The sequence below is a fragment of the Lampetra planeri genome, chromosome 47, assembly GCF_965212315.1.
Source record: "Lampetra planeri chromosome 47, kcLamPlan1.2.h2, whole genome shotgun sequence".
Lineage (NCBI taxonomy): Eukaryota > Metazoa > Chordata > Hyperoartia > Petromyzontiformes > Petromyzontidae > Lampetra > Lampetra planeri.
Genome location: NC_136153.1, coordinates 1,401,412 through 1,422,487, shown reverse-complemented (window position 1 = coordinate 1,422,487; position 21,076 = coordinate 1,401,412). Strand labels below are relative to the sequence as shown.

The 21,076-nt window shown below is 52.1% G+C and overlaps 1 protein-coding gene across 1 annotated transcript in view; it reads right to left on the bottom strand.

The window, feature by feature from the left end:
* LOC144733482 (bactericidal permeability-increasing protein-like) overlaps nucleotides 1-16,423 on the bottom strand; it is a 30,197-nt gene extending 13,774 nt beyond the window's left edge. The window contains exons 1-5 of the mRNA XM_078615406.1: nucleotides 16,171-16,423; nucleotides 11,000-11,111; nucleotides 9,473-9,601; nucleotides 4,170-4,325; nucleotides 699-762 (exon numbers count right to left, since the gene is read on the bottom strand). Of these exons, the coding sequence (XP_078471532.1) occupies nucleotides 699-762; nucleotides 4,170-4,325; nucleotides 9,473-9,601; nucleotides 11,000-11,111; nucleotides 16,171-16,348 (639 nt within the window). The 5' untranslated portion in view covers nucleotides 16,349-16,423. The remainder of the gene's footprint in view (nucleotides 1-698; nucleotides 763-4,169; nucleotides 4,326-9,472; nucleotides 9,602-10,999; nucleotides 11,112-16,170) is intronic.
* Nucleotides 16,424-21,076: the final 4,653 nt, after the last annotated feature.

Sequence of the window (21,076 nt, the reverse complement as noted above, 5' to 3'; positions counted from 1 at the left end):
GAGCTCTTTTCATTTGACCAGGTCAGGCCCACTGAGCTGTGTAGCTCTTCTTTCAGAAGCGACCTGGCCACCACAGATGATAGCTCAACGAAGTGGCTTGTGGGAATTTATAGCAGCCAAATACTCTAAACACACGTTGATCCTAAATGTGGAGGGAAACACTGGAGGACCTGGAGAAAAATCTACGCAACCACAGGGAAAGAGACCCCGCAAACTCCAAATATACAGCAGGCGTCAGGGTCGGGATCAAACCCACGACCTCCTATATACCGGGCGAAAGTAGTTAACATCTCCTAGCCACCGTGGCGCCCGAGAAATGATCGGGCCTAGATGTCGGAGATAATGAGAGGGTGGTGATGATGATGAGAAGTTGGTGATGATGAGAGGTTGGTGGTGGTGATGATGATGCGAGTGTGGTGGTTATGATGATGAGAGGGGTTGGAAGAGAGGGGGAAGACAGGAGGAAGGAGCGAGCAGGAGTGAGCCGCACGGAGGGAGAGCGCAGTCTGTTCTCCCAGGGCGCGGGGGATAGGAAGGTGGCCACAGACAATTCACGTGATTTAAAAAAGGCTTGGGCTGATTTAGACAGATACATATTATTATTATCATCATCAAGCAAGAAACTAAATGAGCAGGCGATGCACGTACAAGGTGCGCAAGCGTGCGTGTGTCGGGGCACGCTGGTCTCGCAAGGTTACCTCTCCCTCCATCCTGCTGTTGATGAACATCTCGATGAAGTTGTTGAAGAGGTTGTAGAGCCAGCTGTAAAGTGATCGCACGGAGAGAGGACGGAAACGCACGATGGCAGCCGGTCACCCCCCTCCACCACCACCACCACCACAGGCGGTCGCGTGCGTGTTACAGAGCTTCGCGGTTCTAACCTGGCCGGCCGCCCCGGTCAACACTAGCAGCGTGAACAAATTAAACAACCAATCAAACAACCAATTAAACAACGAATTAAACAACCAATTAAACAGCCAATTAAACAACGAATTAAACAACCAATTAAACAGCCAATTAAACATCAAATTAAACAACCAATTAAACAACCAATTAAACAGCCAATTAAACAACCAATTAAACAGCCAATTAAACAACTAATTAAACAGCCAATTAAACAACGAATTAAATATCAAATTAAACCGCGCTATCTGTTTCAACGGTGGATGTCTACGCTTCCGTGACATATTACACCACGAGCCTAAAGGGAGGGAATGGGAGTTGGAGCTCACGTTGTGAAGTCTACAATGAAGGGAGTGGGGGGCGAGGAGGGTCAGCAGGCTGGGAACGGGCGGGAGGGGGGGGGCAGGAAACCCATCAGCTGTGAAGCAGCGTGGAGCTGGATCCACGATTGGGGGAAGTCGGCGCATAAGCCCATCGAACGCATGTCCACGATGTGACTTGTGGGGTTCAAGTTCAAGTTCATTTATTAGGTATAGCCCTGTGAGCCATTCCGCTCTTGAATCGGGTGCAACCGCAACAAACAAAAAACAAAAACATGAACAAGAATACATCTTAAAGTGACTATGTGCAAACAGAAAATCCAAGAAAAGACAGCAAAATATTGCAGAAAAATCACCGTACACCAACACTGTGCAAAAATCCCAGTGGGATGCAAGTCAAACAACAATAACCACAAGACAACTTAGTTTAAGGCCATCAGTCTAACTCTGTACTACAACAAACAAACATGGCCAAACCAAAAAACTTTTCGAAAATCACCAAAATAAAGCCATAAAAGCAATGAAACTGTGGTCATAGGAACTGTGACCGAACTTTCACAATAAACTACGTAAACAACATGTACTACCAAACTCTGCAGCCATAGCTGGCTGCATGAGTCACTCCACAACAGTAGGAGCATCAGTTGGAGTATCAACAGTTTTCAATGCACCTATAAGATCAACACACTAACCTCCCCTCTACCCTCCTCTATCGCGCCTTTCTCCCCTTCCCTCGTCGCTTGCTCTTCCGGCTCAGTGCAGTTTGTTTTCATAACGCAAATTGATTATTTTTATCATGGGGGAGGCGAATTTTGATATAACGCGAGTAGCATTAAGCGGTCGCACAGCCGCCTTGGAGTGGCGTCGTCACGCGAGGCACTGGGATGCTGATGGATGCTTCTAGATGCTGCCCACGCGCCTCAGTCGTTGTTCAGCCTGCGTACGCACCTCACGTGGTATCGCGGACGGTGCTTTAGTCCATATTATTTATTATTTATTATAACGCGATTTAGTGTTCTTCAGGAACGCAACTGCGACCGCGTGATAGGAGAACAGGCTGTATGTACATTAGCTACCTTCCTCCTCCCCACGGTGGTGAGATGTTCACTATCTCGCCAGGTATACGGGAGGTCGTGGGTTCGATCCCAACCCTGACGCCTGCTGCTGTATATTTGGAGTGTGCGTGTCTCTCTCTCTCCCCGTGGTCGCGTGGAATTTTCTCCGGGTCCTCCGATTTTTCCCTCCACATTTAGAATCTACGTCAAGCGTTTAGTGTATTCGGCTACTGCTGTAAATTTCCACTTGATAAGCCGCTTCGTTGAGCTATAATTTTTGATAGCCAGGTCAAAGCCAGGTCAAAGAGATATTTAGCTCAGTGGGCCTAAGCTGGTAAAATAAAAATAAAAGGTTCCTTGCTTTTCGTTTAACCAGCCCCCCCCCCCCCCAGTAGCAAAGGCTCTCGCGACGCTGCTCTAAGTAAGCCAGCCGTCTGGGTCCAAATTTTTGTTCCAAGTTTTTTTTAACCCAATTGATTAAACTTTTGTTGTGCGACATCGCCCCACGACTGTGAAGCCACCGCAGGCTAGACAGCCTTGTGTTGCACACTCGAAATGAAGGACGTGGGCAGGTGCTCCAAATCGAGGGCAAGCACATTCATTTATTGTAGTTAATATTAATCTCGTGAAGAACCGCACCGTCACTCTGTAAAATGCAACAGCGCGTGTTACACGCAGCAATTCTTCCGAGACGCCATTAACCATGTGGCTGGTTTACACGTCCGGTTATTCATTAACCCTCTCTCTTAAACCCAATTCTGCCAGCCACCTACAGGCCCGACTCATCACATGCTGCTGTACACTGCTGTACACATGCTTTGATGCACTGCACAGCACATCAGGACCTTCAAAGAACCACACTTTACTCCCTTGCTGCACAAGGACATACTTAAAAGAGTGATCCATTCCTAATGTGCCACACTTGCGCTATGAAAACGATAACTTTTACACCGAATGTACTTACATCATTATCACGATTATTGTTGTGTTTATCCCCCAATTGTGCCGTTAAACACGCACGCACGCTACTGCCGCTCCTCATACATCTGCTGCTGTGTTGACACCTGGACTGCTTAGTGCAGTGGACTGCTTAATACAGTCCAGGTGGCAATGGAGCCACGTAGACGTTACCCCACAGTAGGGCTGAACGATTAATCGATTTCAAATTGAAATCGCAAAGCCTGCGACTTTTTGCGATTTGAAAAGTCTTATATTTGTTTCATTTTTTATTATTATCATGTGGTAATGCTCCATCACATGTTTTAAATCTATTACACAGTCAATATTGAACTGAAGCTTGACTTAAAAAAAATGTCAGAAAAATCGCAATTATAAATTATCCACAAATAGTTCAGCCCTCTCCGACACACAGCCCCAAACCACGAGGCCACGTTATTAAAAACGAAACACTTTTTTTTATCTACCACGTAAGGCCCACCGAGCTGCTTTATAGCTCTTGTTCAGAAGCGACCTGGCCACAAAAGACGGCTCAACGAAGTGGCCTCATCCCCTGGTAATGTATAGTAGCAGCCAAATACTCTGAACGCGTGACGTGGATTCTAAATGTGGAGGGAAAGAGCGGAGGACGCAGAAACAAATCCACGCGACCACAGCGAGAGAGACACAGAAATAAAACCTTCAAATACACAACAACCGTCAGGGTCGAGATGGAACTCACGACATCCTGCATACACGGCGAGGGAGATAACATCTCACCACGGGGAGAGAGACACGCACACTCCAAATATACAGCAGACATCAGGGTCGGGATGGAACCCACGACCTCCTGCATACCCGGCGAGGCAGATAACATCTCTAGCCACCACGGGAGAGAAGTAGGCCAAATACCCCCATGGGCGTAGCGGTGGAGGGGGGGGGGGGGCAGCCTCACCTGCCGTTGCCGAAGAAGCGGATGTCCGTGTCGTCCAGGTGGACGCTGCAGGAGACGCTGCGCAGGGACGGCCTCCCGTCCACACCGCGGGACACGGACACGGATGTGGACAGCTCCATGCCCGACACGGTCAGCTCGAACGAGCCGCGGTCGGAGCTGCGGACAGCCGGCGCGGCGCAACGTCAACAGGGCAGCAACAACCAAGCAAAGGGGGCGCCGCGTGGCTAGGAGATGTCGACTGCCTCGCCTGGAATGCAGGAGGTCGTGGGTTCGATCCCTACCCTGATGTCTGCTGCTGTATAGTTGGAGTGTGAGTGTCTCTCTCTCTCTCTTTCCCCGTGGTGCGATGTTGACTGTCTCGCCTGGTATGCAGGAGGTCGTGGGTTCGATCCCGACCCTGACGACGCCTGTTGTATTTTTGGAACACGACGTTTATATTTACGCGATCTAACCCCCCCCCCCCTCTATTATGGATAATATTGGTCGTGAAAGCCTACGTGTTAAACTGTATATTTGGAGTTTTCGTGTCTCTCTCTCTCTCCCCGTGGTCGCGTGGATTTTTCTCCGGGTCCTCTGGTTTTTCCTTCACTTTTAGAACCAACGTCACGCGTTTTTGAGTGTTTGGCTGCCGCTATAAATGTCCACGTGATGATGATGACGCGCCACTTCGTTGAGCTGCCATTTGTGATGACCAGCTACGTAGCAGCTCAGTGGGGCCTCACCTGGTAAAATGAATAAAAACATGTTCATTGTCAAGCTCTAACTCATACGATACCTGTCAGCAGGCCCTTGAGGGAGTTGAGCGGCATGGCGTGCGAACTGCGTTTCTTTTTAAGCAGGAGACGAAGTCCCCTCTGCCTCCCCACATCTGTCCTTCCACTTAAAATTGTAATCACCGGGCAGTCGTCGTCGTTGAACGAGATTACGTTCCTGAGACCCGTTCGGCCTTCGATTTGTTCGCATCTCGAAACTCAATATTTAATTGCACGTACGGTCAGTCGTAAATAACGTGTTACGGTTCAACAAAACGGGAAGCATTCATGAACTCTTCAGCAAGCAAAGTATTGTACATTTGCATGTGATACCGTAATAAACACTGTGTAGTAAATAAAACATAAAGTAAAGTAACGTGAAAATAAACTAATTAGATTCATTTTCACTTACCTTGAGTCAGCACGCTGGCAATTCTAGTGTAATAAAGGACTCGATCCTGGGTCTGTCTTCGTTGTCCTTTATTCGGGTTCTTACACTTTTCCCACACGCCCTCGCTCAGAGCTCTCCCCTTGGCAGCTCCATAGCTGCTCTCGCTCCCGTAGCCTCCACACCTCTGCAGCTCCGCTGCAGATCCCCTGTGCAGTCCTCCGGCTGCCCTCACTGCAGCTCCACCGCTGCCCTCACTGCAGCTCCACCGCTGCCCGTCGTTCCTCCGCGCTTGGTCACCGCTGGCCGACGGTGCCAAGTCTTACTCCCCCGTGTGTGTGGCGATCTCGCCACTCCTCGACCTCCGCCCTGCGTGGCCTCACTCTAACTGTCTCCCACACTCTCCCGTCTCTTCCGGTATCTCTCCCTTAAGACCTCACCCCTCTCTCCCACGTGACCTAACTCCTCCCCCCCATGACGTCATATCCGCGAAGCCGTTTACGCCCGCATTACACCACCCTCCCCCGTAGAGAAAATCCAGCCGACCTCGGCAGAACAATAACGAGACAAGTAATGCGAGCGAACACAACCATCACACATTCAAGGACAACGAAGCATACAATAAATATAACAACAACAACAACAACAAAACACAACAGTAAAATTTAACGAAATGTAAGGGACTTTGAGCGCGTTCGGGTCGCCGGTCCGTCCCGGACGGGCGGCGGCCCTCCTGCAGACCGGGAACGTGACGGGGTTTTAGGAGCGACAGGATGAAGTCCTCCTGCCACTATTGGAGGCCCATCAACGTCCCGGTCCCGTGTCCCTGAAGGCCCAGCGTCGGGGGTGCGTCGCGATCGTGTCTGCGACGGGGTCGGAAGGGCGGCGGGGCTCGGAGTCCCCGCAGCCGTGGTAGGCACCCCCCGAGCAGAGTCTCCTGTCTCCAGCAATGTCACGGCCGGCTTGTCTGTCCTGGAGAATCCTTCCGTGGCACGTCCGCTGACGAGGCCTCCTGCTGGGGCGGACCCGGGACGCGGGCCCAGCAGTCCCTGGCGTAATGGCCTTCACGGCCGCAGCGGAAGCAGTCGATGTTGTTGCGCCGCGCCGCAGGCACCCCGTCCCGACACTCCCGTGGCGGTGGCGCAGATCGCGGCCCCGGCGTACCGCGGGCCGACCACTGAGCAGAGGCGGCTGTCAGCTCCTGCGGGCCCCCCCCGTCAGGAACGTACACCGCCTTCTTGGGATCCCAACCCGCGGCACCTCCCTCGACGATGGGCCCCCCCGTCCACGCCGTGACTTGCTTCCAACGGCGCAGGTTGAACTGGGCATCAAGACATTTAGCGGCCGCCCGGGACGTAAGCTTTTCGTGGCCACACACCGGCATAGGAATCCCCAAATCCCGGGACAGCTCGAGCATCTTACCCAAGATGAGAGGTTCGAGCAGGTCAGGCTCCGTCTCCGGGTATGCAGCCATGGCCAACTCCAATACCGCACCCCTGTATGCCACCGGCGACTCCTCGGGTGCTCGCTGACGTTGAACAAACCGGCGATGAGCATCATCCGGTGGCTCATATGCATCTGCCATCTCGTCGAAAACTCCTCTCAATGTTTTCTTCTTCTCTGCCTTTATGGAGCGGAAGAATCTCACCGACTCGTCATCGAGAAGAGTCGGTAAAACCTCCAATGCCTCAGCGTCCGTCCACCTTGCTGAGCGTACCGCCGGCAGAAATCTGCAGGCGAAAACACTCCAATCGCCCCCGATGGAGAATTCTTTGACGGTCGTGAGATGACGACTGCGACTCCTTGTTGCACCGTCCTCAGCCGATGACTTACCAGGCGGCATATTCAAAATGGCGTCGCATCGCAACGTGTTCAAGATGGCGGCCTCTCACCGCGGATAGCGCAAGATGGTGGCTTCCCACCGTTCTTCTCCTGCCACGCCCAAGATGGCGTCTTCTTGCCGCGTGGCCAATGGCGCCGACAGCGGAGGCAAGGCAGCGACCTGCGGACCTCCATCGGCTCTCCGCAACGCCGTCCTCGGCGTGACGAGCTCGCACAATTGCGCGAGCACGATTTTCAGCGTCTCCAGCTGCGCCGCCATCTGCCTCCATCGCCAATCCGCGTCCTCTGGTGCAGACGGGTCCACCGACGCGGCGACATCTTGGACTCCCGGACCCGCACTTGTTCCCGCATGGATCTCCTCCTCCATCGCAGGCAGGTCGACCGCCCGAGGAAGGTCGTCGTCGTCAGATGATGTAGCAGATGATGGCGCAGGAATATTCTTTCTTCTGAGCTGTTTTGACATGCCGTTTCACTTCTGACACCAGTGTAATAAAGGACTCGATCCTGGGTCTGTCTTCGTTGTCCTTTATTCGGGTTCTTACACTTTTCCCACACGGCCCTCGCTCAGAGCTCTCCCCTTGGCAGCTCCATAGCTGCTCTCGCTCCCGTAGCCTCCACACCTCTGCAGCTCCGCTGCAGATCCCCTGTGCAGTCCTCCGGCTGCCCTCACTGCAGCTCCACCGCTGCCCTCACTGCAGCTCCACCGCTGCCCGTCGTTCCTCCGCGCTTGGTCACCGCTGGCTGACGGTGCCAAGTCTTACTCCCCCGTGTGTGTGGCGATCTCGCCACTCCTCGACCTCCGCCCTGCGTGGCCTCACTCCAACTCTGTCTCCCACACTCTCCCGTCTCTTCCGGTATCTCTCCCTTAAGACCTCACCCCTCTCTCCCACGTGACCTAACTCCTCCCCCCCGCGTTATAACGTGGAAGGCCCCCCCCGTTATAACGTGGAAGGCCCCCCCTTTATAACGTGGAAGGCCCCCCGCGTTATAACGTGGAAGGCCCCCCCGTTATAACGTGGAAGGCCCCCCCCGTTATAACGTGGAAGGCCCCCCCCCCCGTTATAACGTGGAAGGCCCCCCCCTTTATAACGTCGTTTCTGAGCGGTCGACGGTGAACGACTCCCTTGAGCTGCGCGGCTGAGCGCTGTGGTGATTCGCTAACGCGGAATGATGTCGCAACGCAGCGGTGGCATAGCCCTCAGGTATTTGTCCCGCCACCACACGATGCGTGCGTAGTAGCAGCAGCAGTGGAGCACACCGTACCCCCCCAAACCGGTACCTTAACTATGGGGAAACAGTTTTTGCTTCTCGCGTTTTTTTCCCCAGCAGTGCATCTGCCGTGCTAAACGACGACTTACTGCAATGCCGTTTCCTACATCACACGTCCCGTCAGCCGCACGGCCTTCAGCGAGCGCTCGTCCCGTCAGCAACGTCGGTTCAACGCAGGCAAATCTCTGGACCCGTTTTCGACGGCCCCGCGTCCCGTCAGCAGCGGTGAGCGGTGAGCGTGGTCCGACGCTGGCGAACTTCCAGACGTGTCTAGGCAAGGTCCGAGTTCAGTGGAGACATGCGCCGTGGCTTCTTCGCAAACGGACGTGTCGGCGGTGCCGCATAACAGCACGTCGGGGTCGTGATCGCGCTGTCTGACGATGTCGCTGTGAGCTGCAAGGCTCTCGCATCAGAAGTTGCACTCATGATGCAGCGGCCACTGTCCCCGTTCAAATGTGTGGCGCCCTCACACAACTGATGACGTCTTATCCCCCCCTCTGAAAATGAGTCGCGAACACTGCACTTTGAGACTGTCATCAGAGACGGGTGCGCCAGAATGTAAACTATGGTATCTTGTAATGTGGAAGGGCCGTTTCCCGAAACGTCGCCTATTTGATTGTTGAAGCCACGCTTGTTGATGAATGTCTTGCTTTTTTGTTCTTGTTGTTGTTGTTGTTTGTGCACCACTGGCAATGTAGCAGCAGTAGCATCACCAGCTCCTGTGCTGTGTTGAATATTGCAGCTGAGACTCCCACCCTGGTCTCTAGACTTCTCAACCTCGCTACGCAAAATCAACTTGAACCTGGACCAGTCCCATGTAGTGGCAAAACCCCTCCAGTCAGCACACACACACACGTGATTCAGACACACACACATGTGGTTCAGGCAAAGACACACACACACAAGTGGTTAAGGCACACACGTGGTTTACACACGCACACGTGGTTCAGGCACACACGTGGTTGAGGCACACACGTGGGCCACACACACACACGTGGTTCAGCCACACGCACACGTGGTTCAGCCACGCACACACACACGCGCGATCTTACGCGATCTTGTGTGTGGCGAACCAGTCCCCGCGCACCCGAGCGTACACGCGGCCGAACTGCAGTTGGAGCCCCACGCGGGGCAGCATGGAGGCGCGGGCGGCCGGCACCTTGATGTCCACCACCGCCAACCTGGGCACACGACAAGGGGAGGTGGCGGGGGAGGGGTTCACCACGCCTCGCCATCGCTTCCTTCCTCCTGCCAGATGCTCTAGATCCGCCCGGCAGCTTTGAGGAGGCGAGCTAAACTAAACATATTCATACGTTAAATCTTCACTTTAAGTTTTCGTGACTGCAGGGATCTATATTCTTTGGGGCTTTCGGTAAAGTCACGTAGATAGGTTAAAAGAAGATAATAAAAATAATTTGTTATTTTCTTTGAACCAACCAAATAACAAAAATATTTTACGTATTTTTTTTTAACCAACCAAATAACAAAAATAATGTGTTGTTATTTTCTTTGAACCTATCTATGTGACTTTACCGAAAGACCCAAAGAATATATTTAAACGTTGTTTTTGTATTTTACCAGGTCATGCCCACTGAGCTCTTCAGCTATTTTTTTAAAACTGCCTGGTCACGAATGACATGCTCAGCTCAACGAAGTGGCTCATCATCGCGTGGAAAGCTGTAGCAGCCAAATCATCTGAGCGCACGTTGCGTCTAAATGTGCAGGAAAAACCCGGAGGGCCCGGAACACAATCCACGTGGCCACACAGAAAGAGAGAGAAAGACACCACCACTAACACGCCAACTATACAGCAGGCATCGTGTGCCGTGCGGGCCTTCAGAGGCGCTCGCTAACACCACTTGCCCCAATAATCAGTTGAGGCTCTATGGGGGATCTTTGTCTTTAGCTTTGTGGTGGCGGTAGTGTCGCGGTTAGCGCTCCGCTGCGCTACGAACCTGGCGACCCGAGTTCGACTTCCCGGCCAACACCATCAGTAACGATTACTTATCTGAACCGGTCCTGGGCCTCCCCTAGGTCGACTCAGCCTCAAAATTAATAACTGGTCCGGTGTGTAAACATCGCCACGAGGGAGCCAAAGGCGGCCTAGCGTCGCGTTGGCCACCCACCCCCTTTCGTGTGCCGTGCCGGCCTTTATAGGTGCTACTCGCTAACGACACTTGCCCCAACAGTATGTTAAAGGTTATACGGGAGACCTTTGTTTTTGGAGGAGCGGCAAAGTGGCGTGAGGTGGAGGGGGAGACGCGGGTGGGGGGTCGCTCTATCGCGGCGCCGTGAGAGGCGGTGGCGCCTTGGGGAGAGCTGCACCCAGTAGTGGGTTGACCCATGCCTGCCACTGCTGCTGACGATGATGCTGCTGCTGATGATGATGCGGCTGCTGCTGGTGATGCTGATGATGTTGATGATGCTGCTGATGTTGCTGCTGATGCTGCTGCTGATGATGTTGATAGTGCTGCTGATGATGTTGCTACTGCTGATCATGCTGCTGATGATGTTGATGCTGATGACGCTGCTGCTGCTGATGATGACGACACAGTGATGCCGAGCGGGCCCCCTCTTACCCCGAGATGACGTAAACGACCTTGCCGCCGGCCAGGCCCGTGGAGCCCGAGACGGGAGCCACAGTGAAGTCCTTCACGCGCTTCTCCAGCAGCTGGCGTCCAACCTTCAGTGCTGCGGGCGCGCGCAGACACCGCAAACAACAACAACAACATCGTCAACAACAACAAACATCGTCAACAACAACAAACATCTTGATATGCACATTCTTTTTGTCAAGGCGCTCTTCTTCCACCTCCAACCCAGCTTATATATAAACAACAAACATCGTCAACAACAACAACGAACAACGTCGTCATCGTCGTCAGGCCGTTGGGCGGATCTGTGCGAACATTTTTATTGTTTACGATCAGAGGAAACAAGAAGATGCTCGGTGTAGTCGGCACTTTGCTTCGTTCATCATGTCGTTTATTTTGTTTTTTTCAATGCTTTGCTTTATGTGCCCCCCCCCCCCTTTTTAATAAAAGATTTCACGAAAGATGTCACGCTCTGCTCTCCTCCTTCTTACCCCTCCCCTCTCTCTCTGCTCCCTCCCTCTCTATTTTTTTGAGAATGTGATCAGCGTCACGAACCACACACACACACAACGCGTGACACTATTCTCTCGCGAGCTAAGACGCACGCTTCGTTTGCTCATTCGCGCTCTCGGTGGGCGTCAAGTCCCCGCACGGATTCGGCCGCCCGGCGAAGATTCCTCCTCGGCCGGCCGTCAAACGGGGCCCGATGAGGATGGCGCGGCACAGTTCCACGCGAGCACGTGGCCACATCGCCACGTCTCGCCTCGACTGCTGTGCTATGCAGCTTATCGCGCGACAAACCGATTTAAAAAATTTTTTTACAAAAAATTGTAATAAAATATAATTGCCAATTTGGGGCCTCCGTGTGTTTACAAATGCCCGGGCCGATTTCTTTTTTGTCTCAGTCCGTCACTGGCCATCGTTGTGATGATTATGATCGTTGTGGAGGCACGTGACCCCTGAACTTCACCTCACACGTCACGTGACTTCACCTCACACGTCGCGTGACGTCACCTCGCACGTCACGTGACTTCACCTCGCACGTCACGTGACGTCACCTCGCGCGTCACGTGACGTCACCTCGCACGTCACGTGAATTCACCTCACACGTCACGTGACTTCACTTCTCACGTCATGTGACTTCGTATGACCCGTGACGTCACCTCACACGATCGGTTGCCACACGATGCCGTCCCAATTCAAAAGGGCCAGCAAACGAGATGTATGTTGAGTTTCTATCTGGATGATTTAGAGGTGCGCAGCTCCAGTCGCTTCCTAATATCGGCAGGAAGAGCGTTCCAGACGGCCGCAGAGATAAATCCATCTCTCAAAGCAACTCAAGCCGCACTTGCAGCAAAAAACGGTCCCAAGAACACGTCCGCGAGTGACGTGCCCGCGACAGGCCGTGCTGTTCCTGAGTCGCATCTCCAACACGCTCAATGCTCACGTCAATAACACAACACTATAAAAGCGAAATTTATCCGCAATTATATCTTCTTCTTTCGTATGGCGGCTGATGTTGGTGCAGAGCAACGACTACGATTTCACATTCAGGTGGTGAAGCCAGACAGCCTCGTCAGGAGCAGCAGAGTGGCGTTCCATCATCATCGCTGCGATGTCTCCTTCGTGTTTGTGGATCGGGGCATCACATCATCACACGTCGTACGGTGTCTGTTCTGGATGACCACAGTCGCACCACTGCTACTGGACAGATTTTACGTTTGCATTTGTGCATCGGCTAATCCGCATCTTGTGCAGCGGATGGAGTTCAGCGTGGACCATGAGTAGCTCCGTGACTCGCACGAACCGGGTCCTAGAGCTGTGATTCTTCACCTTCACTGCAGCCTTGCACCCGTTTGGTCCTCAATCGTACAACAATTGTACACTGTTAATAAGCACACAGGGTTTGAGGAAACAAAGTAAGGGGCGCTTACGTGCCCGTGCTTCATGTGTGTTTTCGATGCTTTACCTTCGTAAAAAAAATCTGGCATCTCGCACCCCCAGATCAAGAAGAACCACTGGACTCGAGACACGTGCGGGTATCACACTCCAACCCCGCTCTTTCCAGCACCGGCAACACCGCCCGGATCTCGGCGGCGCGCTCAGCCACTGCTGTTGCCACTGCGAGGGCCCCTTTTGTGTTCGATGCCGACTCGCAGTGAGACGCCTGATGTGGGGTTTGGGCTGCTTCTAGCCAAAAGGAATTTGAAATTGCTACTCGGGAACGCACGAAGTTATTGGCCTCCTCGCCGCGTGCGTTAAGCCCCGTTTTGTTGACAAATCTCCTGTCAATGTATCCACCCTGTAGGCTGATGATGAATGATGCAGCTGATGACGATAAATCATTGGTGAACACGAATCATGCATAACTCTTGCTCTACTCTGAAACATCACCTATGCCTGGAGTTCCCTGGCTGGCTGCTGGCTACGCTCCTCCGAGCCGCAACAGTAAACTCTGCGGCAAGTGGGCTGCTGCTGGCCAGTGCCACCGAAACTATAGCTGGGTAACTGGCTACACGGGATTATCCGTGTCAAAATAATCACTCGAAGTGTAACGGCAGAAGACGTTCGGATTTTATTCCATAATGTAAGGACAGCTAGACACACTTTTATTGAGATGGTTTCTTTATCGAAGGCACGTGAACAGGCGGAGACCCCGACTGCAACAGCCCCTAGTCTCCCGCGCATCTCCCCCTTATCTACGGACCGAGGCCACGCCCCCCTTCCCGAACTTTCTCGCTGACGCCGGACGCTCGCTCCACCGGCAGACTCCACCGTCCTCTTCCGTCGCCTGACCACGCTCCCTTCTTGATTATTCCCGTAGTCACCAGTTCCTTCGTACTCACAGCTGACACCCCTGGCATTAACCTCCCGTGGCCACTAGTCCACTCGCACTGCAAGTTGACTCCCCTGTCATTACCTCCCGTGGCCACTAGTCCACTCACCCCAGGTAGACTCTACAGTCAAATTAATAATAGATAGCGACACTGACTAGGGGGGAGTAATGCACAGGAGACTCATGCGGATAATAAAAAAAAATCGCTCTAACTTTTCAAGCACCTGCTCCTATCTGGGTAATTATTTCGCCATAATATTTCCTTCAATGCGATCACATATAACGATAACGACAACCCCATGACAATTCATGTCATCTTGGCATTTCATTGTTACGTTAAAACAAGCGTATTTTACTCCACGAGGGTTGTGAGTCGAGCGTTGATGTGTCAGCTGTCCTTTTGGCTTCTGCACAGAACCAACGATTTCTCTACTCGTCACAAATGCAAATAGTGAAACCATCATTGAGAACAATATCACTTATTAATGTTAGCAGGTGAGACCCCGCTGAGCTACGTAGCTCGTTTTCAGAAGCGACCTGGCCATACATGAGGGCTCAACGAAGTTGCTTATCCCGTGGAAATGTATTTCATCAAAATGATCTAATCGCTCGTTTCTAAATGTGGAGGGAAAAACCGGAGGACCCAGAGAAAAATCCACGCGACCACAGGGAGAGATAGAGACGCAAACTCCAAATATACAGCAGCAGGCGTCAGAGTGGGAATCGAGCCCACGACCTCCTGTATACCAGGCGAGGTAGTTGGCAGATGTCCATGGCTCTGGCTAACACAGCGGGTGCAATGTACGTATATGTGGGTATGCATGTTGAACTTCTTTCGCACCGTACGTAGCCAACGGTGCTAATCGGAGGTGCATTAACCGGTAGGCCGTGCGTGCCGATGTCACCGTCCACATCGCTAAATCCAAGCCACCTCGAGCCCTTCGCGCCTCCTCTGTGGTCACGCCCACTCTGAGCCCCTCCCCTCTCCCTCCCTCTGACTCCGCCCCCTTTGGAAACAGACGCCGCTCCTCTGTGCGGCTCACTCCCGCTCGCTCCTCTCTTCTCCCCCTCTTCCCTCCCCTCTCACCGTCATCGTCACCCTCTCATCATCATCGTCACCCTCTCATCATCATCATCACCATCCACCACCTTATATCATCGTCATTCTTTGATCATTATCATTATTTCATCATCTCCCTCTCATCATGATAACCCTTTCATTATCATCATCATCATCACTGCCTATCATCACACTCTCATCATCATCACCCTCTCATCAACATCATCATCACCCTATCATCATCATCACCCTATCATTATCATCATCCTCTCGTCATCACCATCATCACCCTCTCATCATCACCCTCTCATCATCATCACCCTCTCATCATCATCACCCTCTCGTCATCATCATCATCACCCTATCACCATCATCATCATCACCCTCTCATCATCATTACCCTCTCATCATCATCACCCTCTCATCATCATCACCCTCTCATCATCATCACCCTCTCGTCATCATCATCATCACCCTTTCACCATCATCACCCTATCATCATCACCATCATCACCCTCTTATCATCATCTTCACCCTATCACCATCATCATCACCCTATCATCATCAACACCCTCTCGTCATCACCACCATCACCCTCTCATCATCATCATCATCACCCTCTCATCATCATCATCACCCTCTCGTCATCACCCTCTCATCATCATCACCCTCTCATCATCACCCTCTCGTCATCATCACCCTCTCATCATCATCACCCTCTTGTCATCATCACCCTCTCGTCATCACCCTCTCATCATCATCACCCTCTCATCACCATCACCCTCTCGTCATCATCTCAGACATCTGGGTCCGGTCGTTCCTTCTCCCCCCCCTTCCTCCTCTTCCTACCCAGCGCTCTTCCCCTTCTCTCCCTGCTGTGCATCTTAAACTAAAAACTAGTAAACTAAACATCGGTTTGCTTTAGCAGGGAAGGCCCATTGAGCTATGTAGCGTCCTGGCCACAAACGATACAAAACGCACGTTGATTCTAAATGTGAAGGGAAAAACCGGAGGACCCAGAACAAAATCCACGCGACCACCACGGTGTGCGAGAGACTAAAACTCCAAATGCAGCAGCAGGCGTCAGGGTCGGCATCGACCCCACGACCTTCTGGACACCAGGCGAGGTCGTTCTTATCTCGCCACCGTGGCCCCCAGAGGTCATCAATCCCCATTGGCTTGACGCAAGCGACCGCCGGACGCGTTTCGACTGACCGCGCCTCGCCAGCAGAGTCGTGCAGTGTGAGCGAGAGGACCCACCGTACTGGAGTCCCTGCGGAGTGATGTGAACCTCCAGGCCTGGGCTACTGATGGTCCCTTCGTCTGCAACTTCGCCAAAGCCGCTCGCCATCAGCATCATCATCATCGTCGTCGTCGTCAGCAGCAGGGGCATCTTCTGCAGTGCCATCGCTGTCATCACGAGCAGCGTCAGCTTCATCAGCGGCAGCAAGCCCGAGTCCGTATTTCACGGTCTCTGTGGCTTTAATGTTGCAGTGGCGAATTCTTGAGTGCGGTGCAAGGGGGAGGCGCCAGGAGATGGGGGAGGGGGGAGTTAGAGAGTGGAGAGAGATGGGGGAGTGCGAGGGAGACATTGGGGGTTGGTCGCGGTCTCTATTATCACTTCAACGCAGTTTTGGAGAGCTGACCATCCAGATAAGACGTCCTGGGAAATGTCGGGGGCTTGTTTTGGCAGTGCGTGTGTGCGCGCGTGTCTGCGTGTGCTGGAATGTCACCGCATTTTTTCGATTATAAGACGCTCCGGAAAGTAAGACGCCCGGTGCCAGTGAGGTTATTCAAGTACAGATCCGGTCGATTACACACTGCAGAGCGACCAGATTATAAGACGCATGTTCAACATTGGCTTTGTAATTAAAACATCAACTTCGTATTGTTGTCTGTGGGAACGCGGTATCACTAGAGCGTGTCTCCAGTGTCTCCCTGTCACTAGAGCATCAATCATCACTCGTCATTAATTAAATTTTACGTTCCCATGACAGCGCTGGGCATTCATTAGCAGGGCGGCTGTCGACTTCCCACACCACGCGGGGCTCAGTGAACCAACCACGGGTGGATGTGATTTTGGGCTGCGTTAAACGGCGAGCCCCGAACTGAAGTGGAATCTTTCAGCTTGTGAGCTGCGTGCACTCGGGCAGAGATGGCAACAACCATGAAGGTCTCGGCGAATCGGACAAGGGACCCCACGTTGTGGACTATCGCGTGCCATGAAGAAGGGTCATTGCCCGAAACGTTAGATTATTTGGCCGCTATGCATGTCCACATGACACGCCAATTCATCGAGTCACCATTTGTGGCCAGGTAGCGTACGAGGCGAGGTCGTTGACATCTCGTCACGACGTCTAGCCGGTTTATGGGGAAGGGGGAGGGGTTGTTTGACCATACTTCACCAAGTCGGTCAATAGGGGCCTGGCAGGACTGGTGCAGGTATTGCCCTTCACTGGTGAGGGTCGTGACTACGCTTCCAGTACGTGAGCGCGATGCTATTCACTGCCACACTCACACACAGGAGGCCCTTTATACGCGAGACGGGGGCTTACCGGTGGCGTTTGCGTTCACTGTGCAGCGTTATCTTCGCTTGCAGGGTTATATTTCAACTTAGTCATCCGTCAATGCCGTACCGCATTACACACACACAAAGACCCCCCCCCCCCCCGAAATAAAGAAACGTCTATTATTTAAGTCGTGAACTTTATTACAGAAAAAAAATTATAATCTTAAGATCTTGGAGGTACAAAGGCAAAGAGACAAAGTCGTTATTAATATGAGCAGAGCACGGCGGAGTCGTGGTGCTATGAGTACGCTGTGCGTGTCCGCGTTCTCGTGGATATCACTACCTGTTTACTGGGCTTTAAAAACAACGACATTTGAAAGTGGCTCAGTGGAGTCGCGGCTCAGCGGTGACTCGGCTCAGCCTTGAGCCGTTCAACTGCTTCCAAAAGGCGCATTGAATGAGTGGCTCAGCGGTGTCTCGGCTCAGGGTGAAGCCGTTCAACTGCTTCCAAAGACACATTGAGTGAGTGGCTCAGCCACGGCTCGGCTCAGGCTCGGCTCAGGGTTGAGCCAGTCAACTGCTTCTAACGACGCGTTGAGTGAGCAGCTTAGCAGTGGCTCGGCTCAGGCTCGGCTCAAAGTTGAGCCGTTCAGCTGCTTCCAACGACGCGTTGAGTGAGCGGCTCAGCGGTGACTCGGCTTCTAACACAAGTGGGCTCAAGGTTGAGCTATTCAGCTGCTTCCAAAAGATGTGTTAAGTGAACGGCTCAGCCGTGGCTCGGCTCAGGATTGAGCCGTTCAGCTGCTTCCAAAGACGCGTTGAGTGGCGGCTCAGCCGTGGCTCCGTTCAGGCTCGGATCACGGGGACCCTGCACAGCTTTGAGTCGGCTCTCACCGGAGCTAGAGCTGAGCCGTGACTCAGAGTGTGAGCTCAAGAACTCGGTTTGAATCTGGGTTTCAGCCAAACCTAATTCAGACAAACACAAGCCGATTCATTGAATGTGCCTCCACATATTAACTTTATGGCTGGACCCCGGGGTGCCATAAGCCCCCAGCTCTCGTATAAACATTATATTATAATGTAAACAAAAACTTTGATCATTTTCACCAATGGGTTTGAAGGATGGTGGCAAGTGTTGTCTTGTTAAACTATGCCTTCAAAACTGAAAACTACTTACCCGCAGTACCTCTGTTTAAAAACACTATAAAAAAAAATGTTTTACACCCCTCTGTCAATCATCGTGTTTCTCAGTGTGGATTTGTGAACAGACTTTATAAACAGTGCATAAAATAGTACGCGTTTTCAATGCGCTGTTCATATTGTAACAAGCGTTTATACCAGGGGTCGGCAACCTACGGCTCCGGAGCCGCATGCGGCTCTTTACGGGCTGCTTCTTGACGATATGTACGTATGTACAGTATGTACTCAGATGCATTGCGGCTCTTGAAATACTGAATTTTGTACCGAATTGGAAAGAAATGGCTCTTCTTGTTATTTTGGTTGCCGACCCCTGGTTTATACCAATGTAATAAGGGAGCGCCATCTCCTGCATAATTGAGGCGTTTCACTTGATATACTGTCAAACAGTCCAAGCCCTATTAGTGGTGGGGTTCTGTCTGGGGGGAAGGTTAATGGGCGGAGCTAGCATGGAAGGCTCTGGAACGTTCTCGAAGGTTCCTAGAGGGGCGTGGCCAGAGGCGGGGCTTAGCCTCGGAAAGAGGAATATAAGCGGGGAGTCGCGGAAGGTTCGGGGTTGGTGGTTGAAGATCGAATAGGAGCTCCCCGTCGCTGCTGCCTCGCCATCTCCACCCGCCACGTGGCGTCTCAACCTCCAGCCACTCAGCCGCTCCCCAGCACGCCACCAGCCAGCGGTGCGGTGGAGATTGGGGTGAGCGCCACGTGGCGCGGGGCAGCGCAGTCACGCCAAGAAAGGAACGGCGGCATCTGCATAACGAGAGGAGTCGTGGCTGTGAAGAACCTTTAATCTCTTCTTTCTCTCTCTCTTGTTTGTCCATCAAGTTGATGATGACCATGGCACGTTTGTCATTTTGTTGGGATTTGATGAGTGCGCAGATGGCTGAACAGGCCAATCCGAGCCCCGAATTCCCTGTGGCACACTGGACAGGTCAAGGAGGATGTAGAGCCCCGATGTGCAGCCACAAATCCCTCCTTGGTAGATTTGCGCTGCTGCCTCTTCAAGATAGCACAGAAGCTTCTACTCTCACAGAGGACTGCACCGTCCTGTACATTTCTTCTCCAGGCTAACGGTTCCCAACATTTCAGGTCGAATCCAAAGCTCTTCAAGGAAGCTTTAAGGGTGTCCTTGTAGCGCTTTTTGGGGCCACCTTGTGTTCGCTTGCCATTCTTCAGCTCGCCAAAGAAGACTTGTTTTGGCAGTCTCGCGCAGGGCATTCTGGTCACGTGGCCAGTCCATCTAAGCTGCTCCTTCACAAGCAAGTTGTGGATTCTGGGGATATTGGCCTTGCTGAGGACTTCTGTGTCAGGGATTCTGTCTTGCCACTTGATCCTCAGCAGTTTCCTCAGACAGCTCAAGTAGAGATGATTAAATTTATTGGCATGGCGCTGGTAAACTGTCCAGGCTTCGCACCCATACAGAAGAGTTGGTAAGACAACAGCCTGGTAGACCTTCAGTTTTGTCTCCTGCTTGATGCCAGTCCTTTCCCATACCGAGTCACGTAGACGTCCAAAGGCTGCACTGTTCTTGACAATCCTGATGTTAACTTCATCATCTATGTGCACAGCGCGAGACAGAGTACTACCAAGGTAAGTAAACTTGTCAACGGCTGAAAGCTTTTGCCCATTCACAAAGATGGTGGGCTCAGTGTAGGGTTTCCCAGGAGCAGGTTGGTATAGGACTTCAGTCTTCTTTCCGCTGATTGTCAGGCCGAAGTTGTTACAAGCTGAGGAGAAGTGGTCCATCTTGTCCTGTAGATCTTTATCTTTATTTGAGCCAGCTGTCAGAGCACAGTCATCAGCAAACAAACGTTTAATGAATAAATAAAGCTCTGCCGTGTCGGAGCCACTTATTACACCAATGTTACTCTACAGAGTAGTGGGTCGCCGCTCCTCTTATCCGCATTGATACGAGCGGTATGTGGGGACTATGGCTTAACCGCCACAAAAAACCCTACCTGCACAGATGCATACGGACAAAAGAAGCATTATCAAACTGGAGGAATTAATGGTGCAACGCATCTCATCTGTTAAATATCTTCAGGTAATAGGATTGTCATCAATTGATCCTGGCTACAGACATTGGTAGGTCACAAATAATAATGAAGATAAGAGAGCAGTTTCACTGTATTATGCAGACCGTGATGACAAATAAAGGACTTAAGTCGTGTGGGCAGTTTGAGCAGCTTTGGATCAGACTTATGATCCTGCCCATACCCGAGCATGGAGTGCATTCGCTTGTTCAGCTCTTCTGCGCATTCGTCCTCGCTGCTGCGCTTGGACACGACATGACAACGGAATGATCAGCGCCACGTTTTTATTTAATTACGATTTAGACTTCCGTTTATTCGGGACCCCAGGGTCCCGCCATAAGGTACATGTATATATAGATCATAATCACCTACTCAGTCTCTCGACCTGTTGACTATCCAGGCCTATGCTCCCCAGCAACAGCAGCTGTTT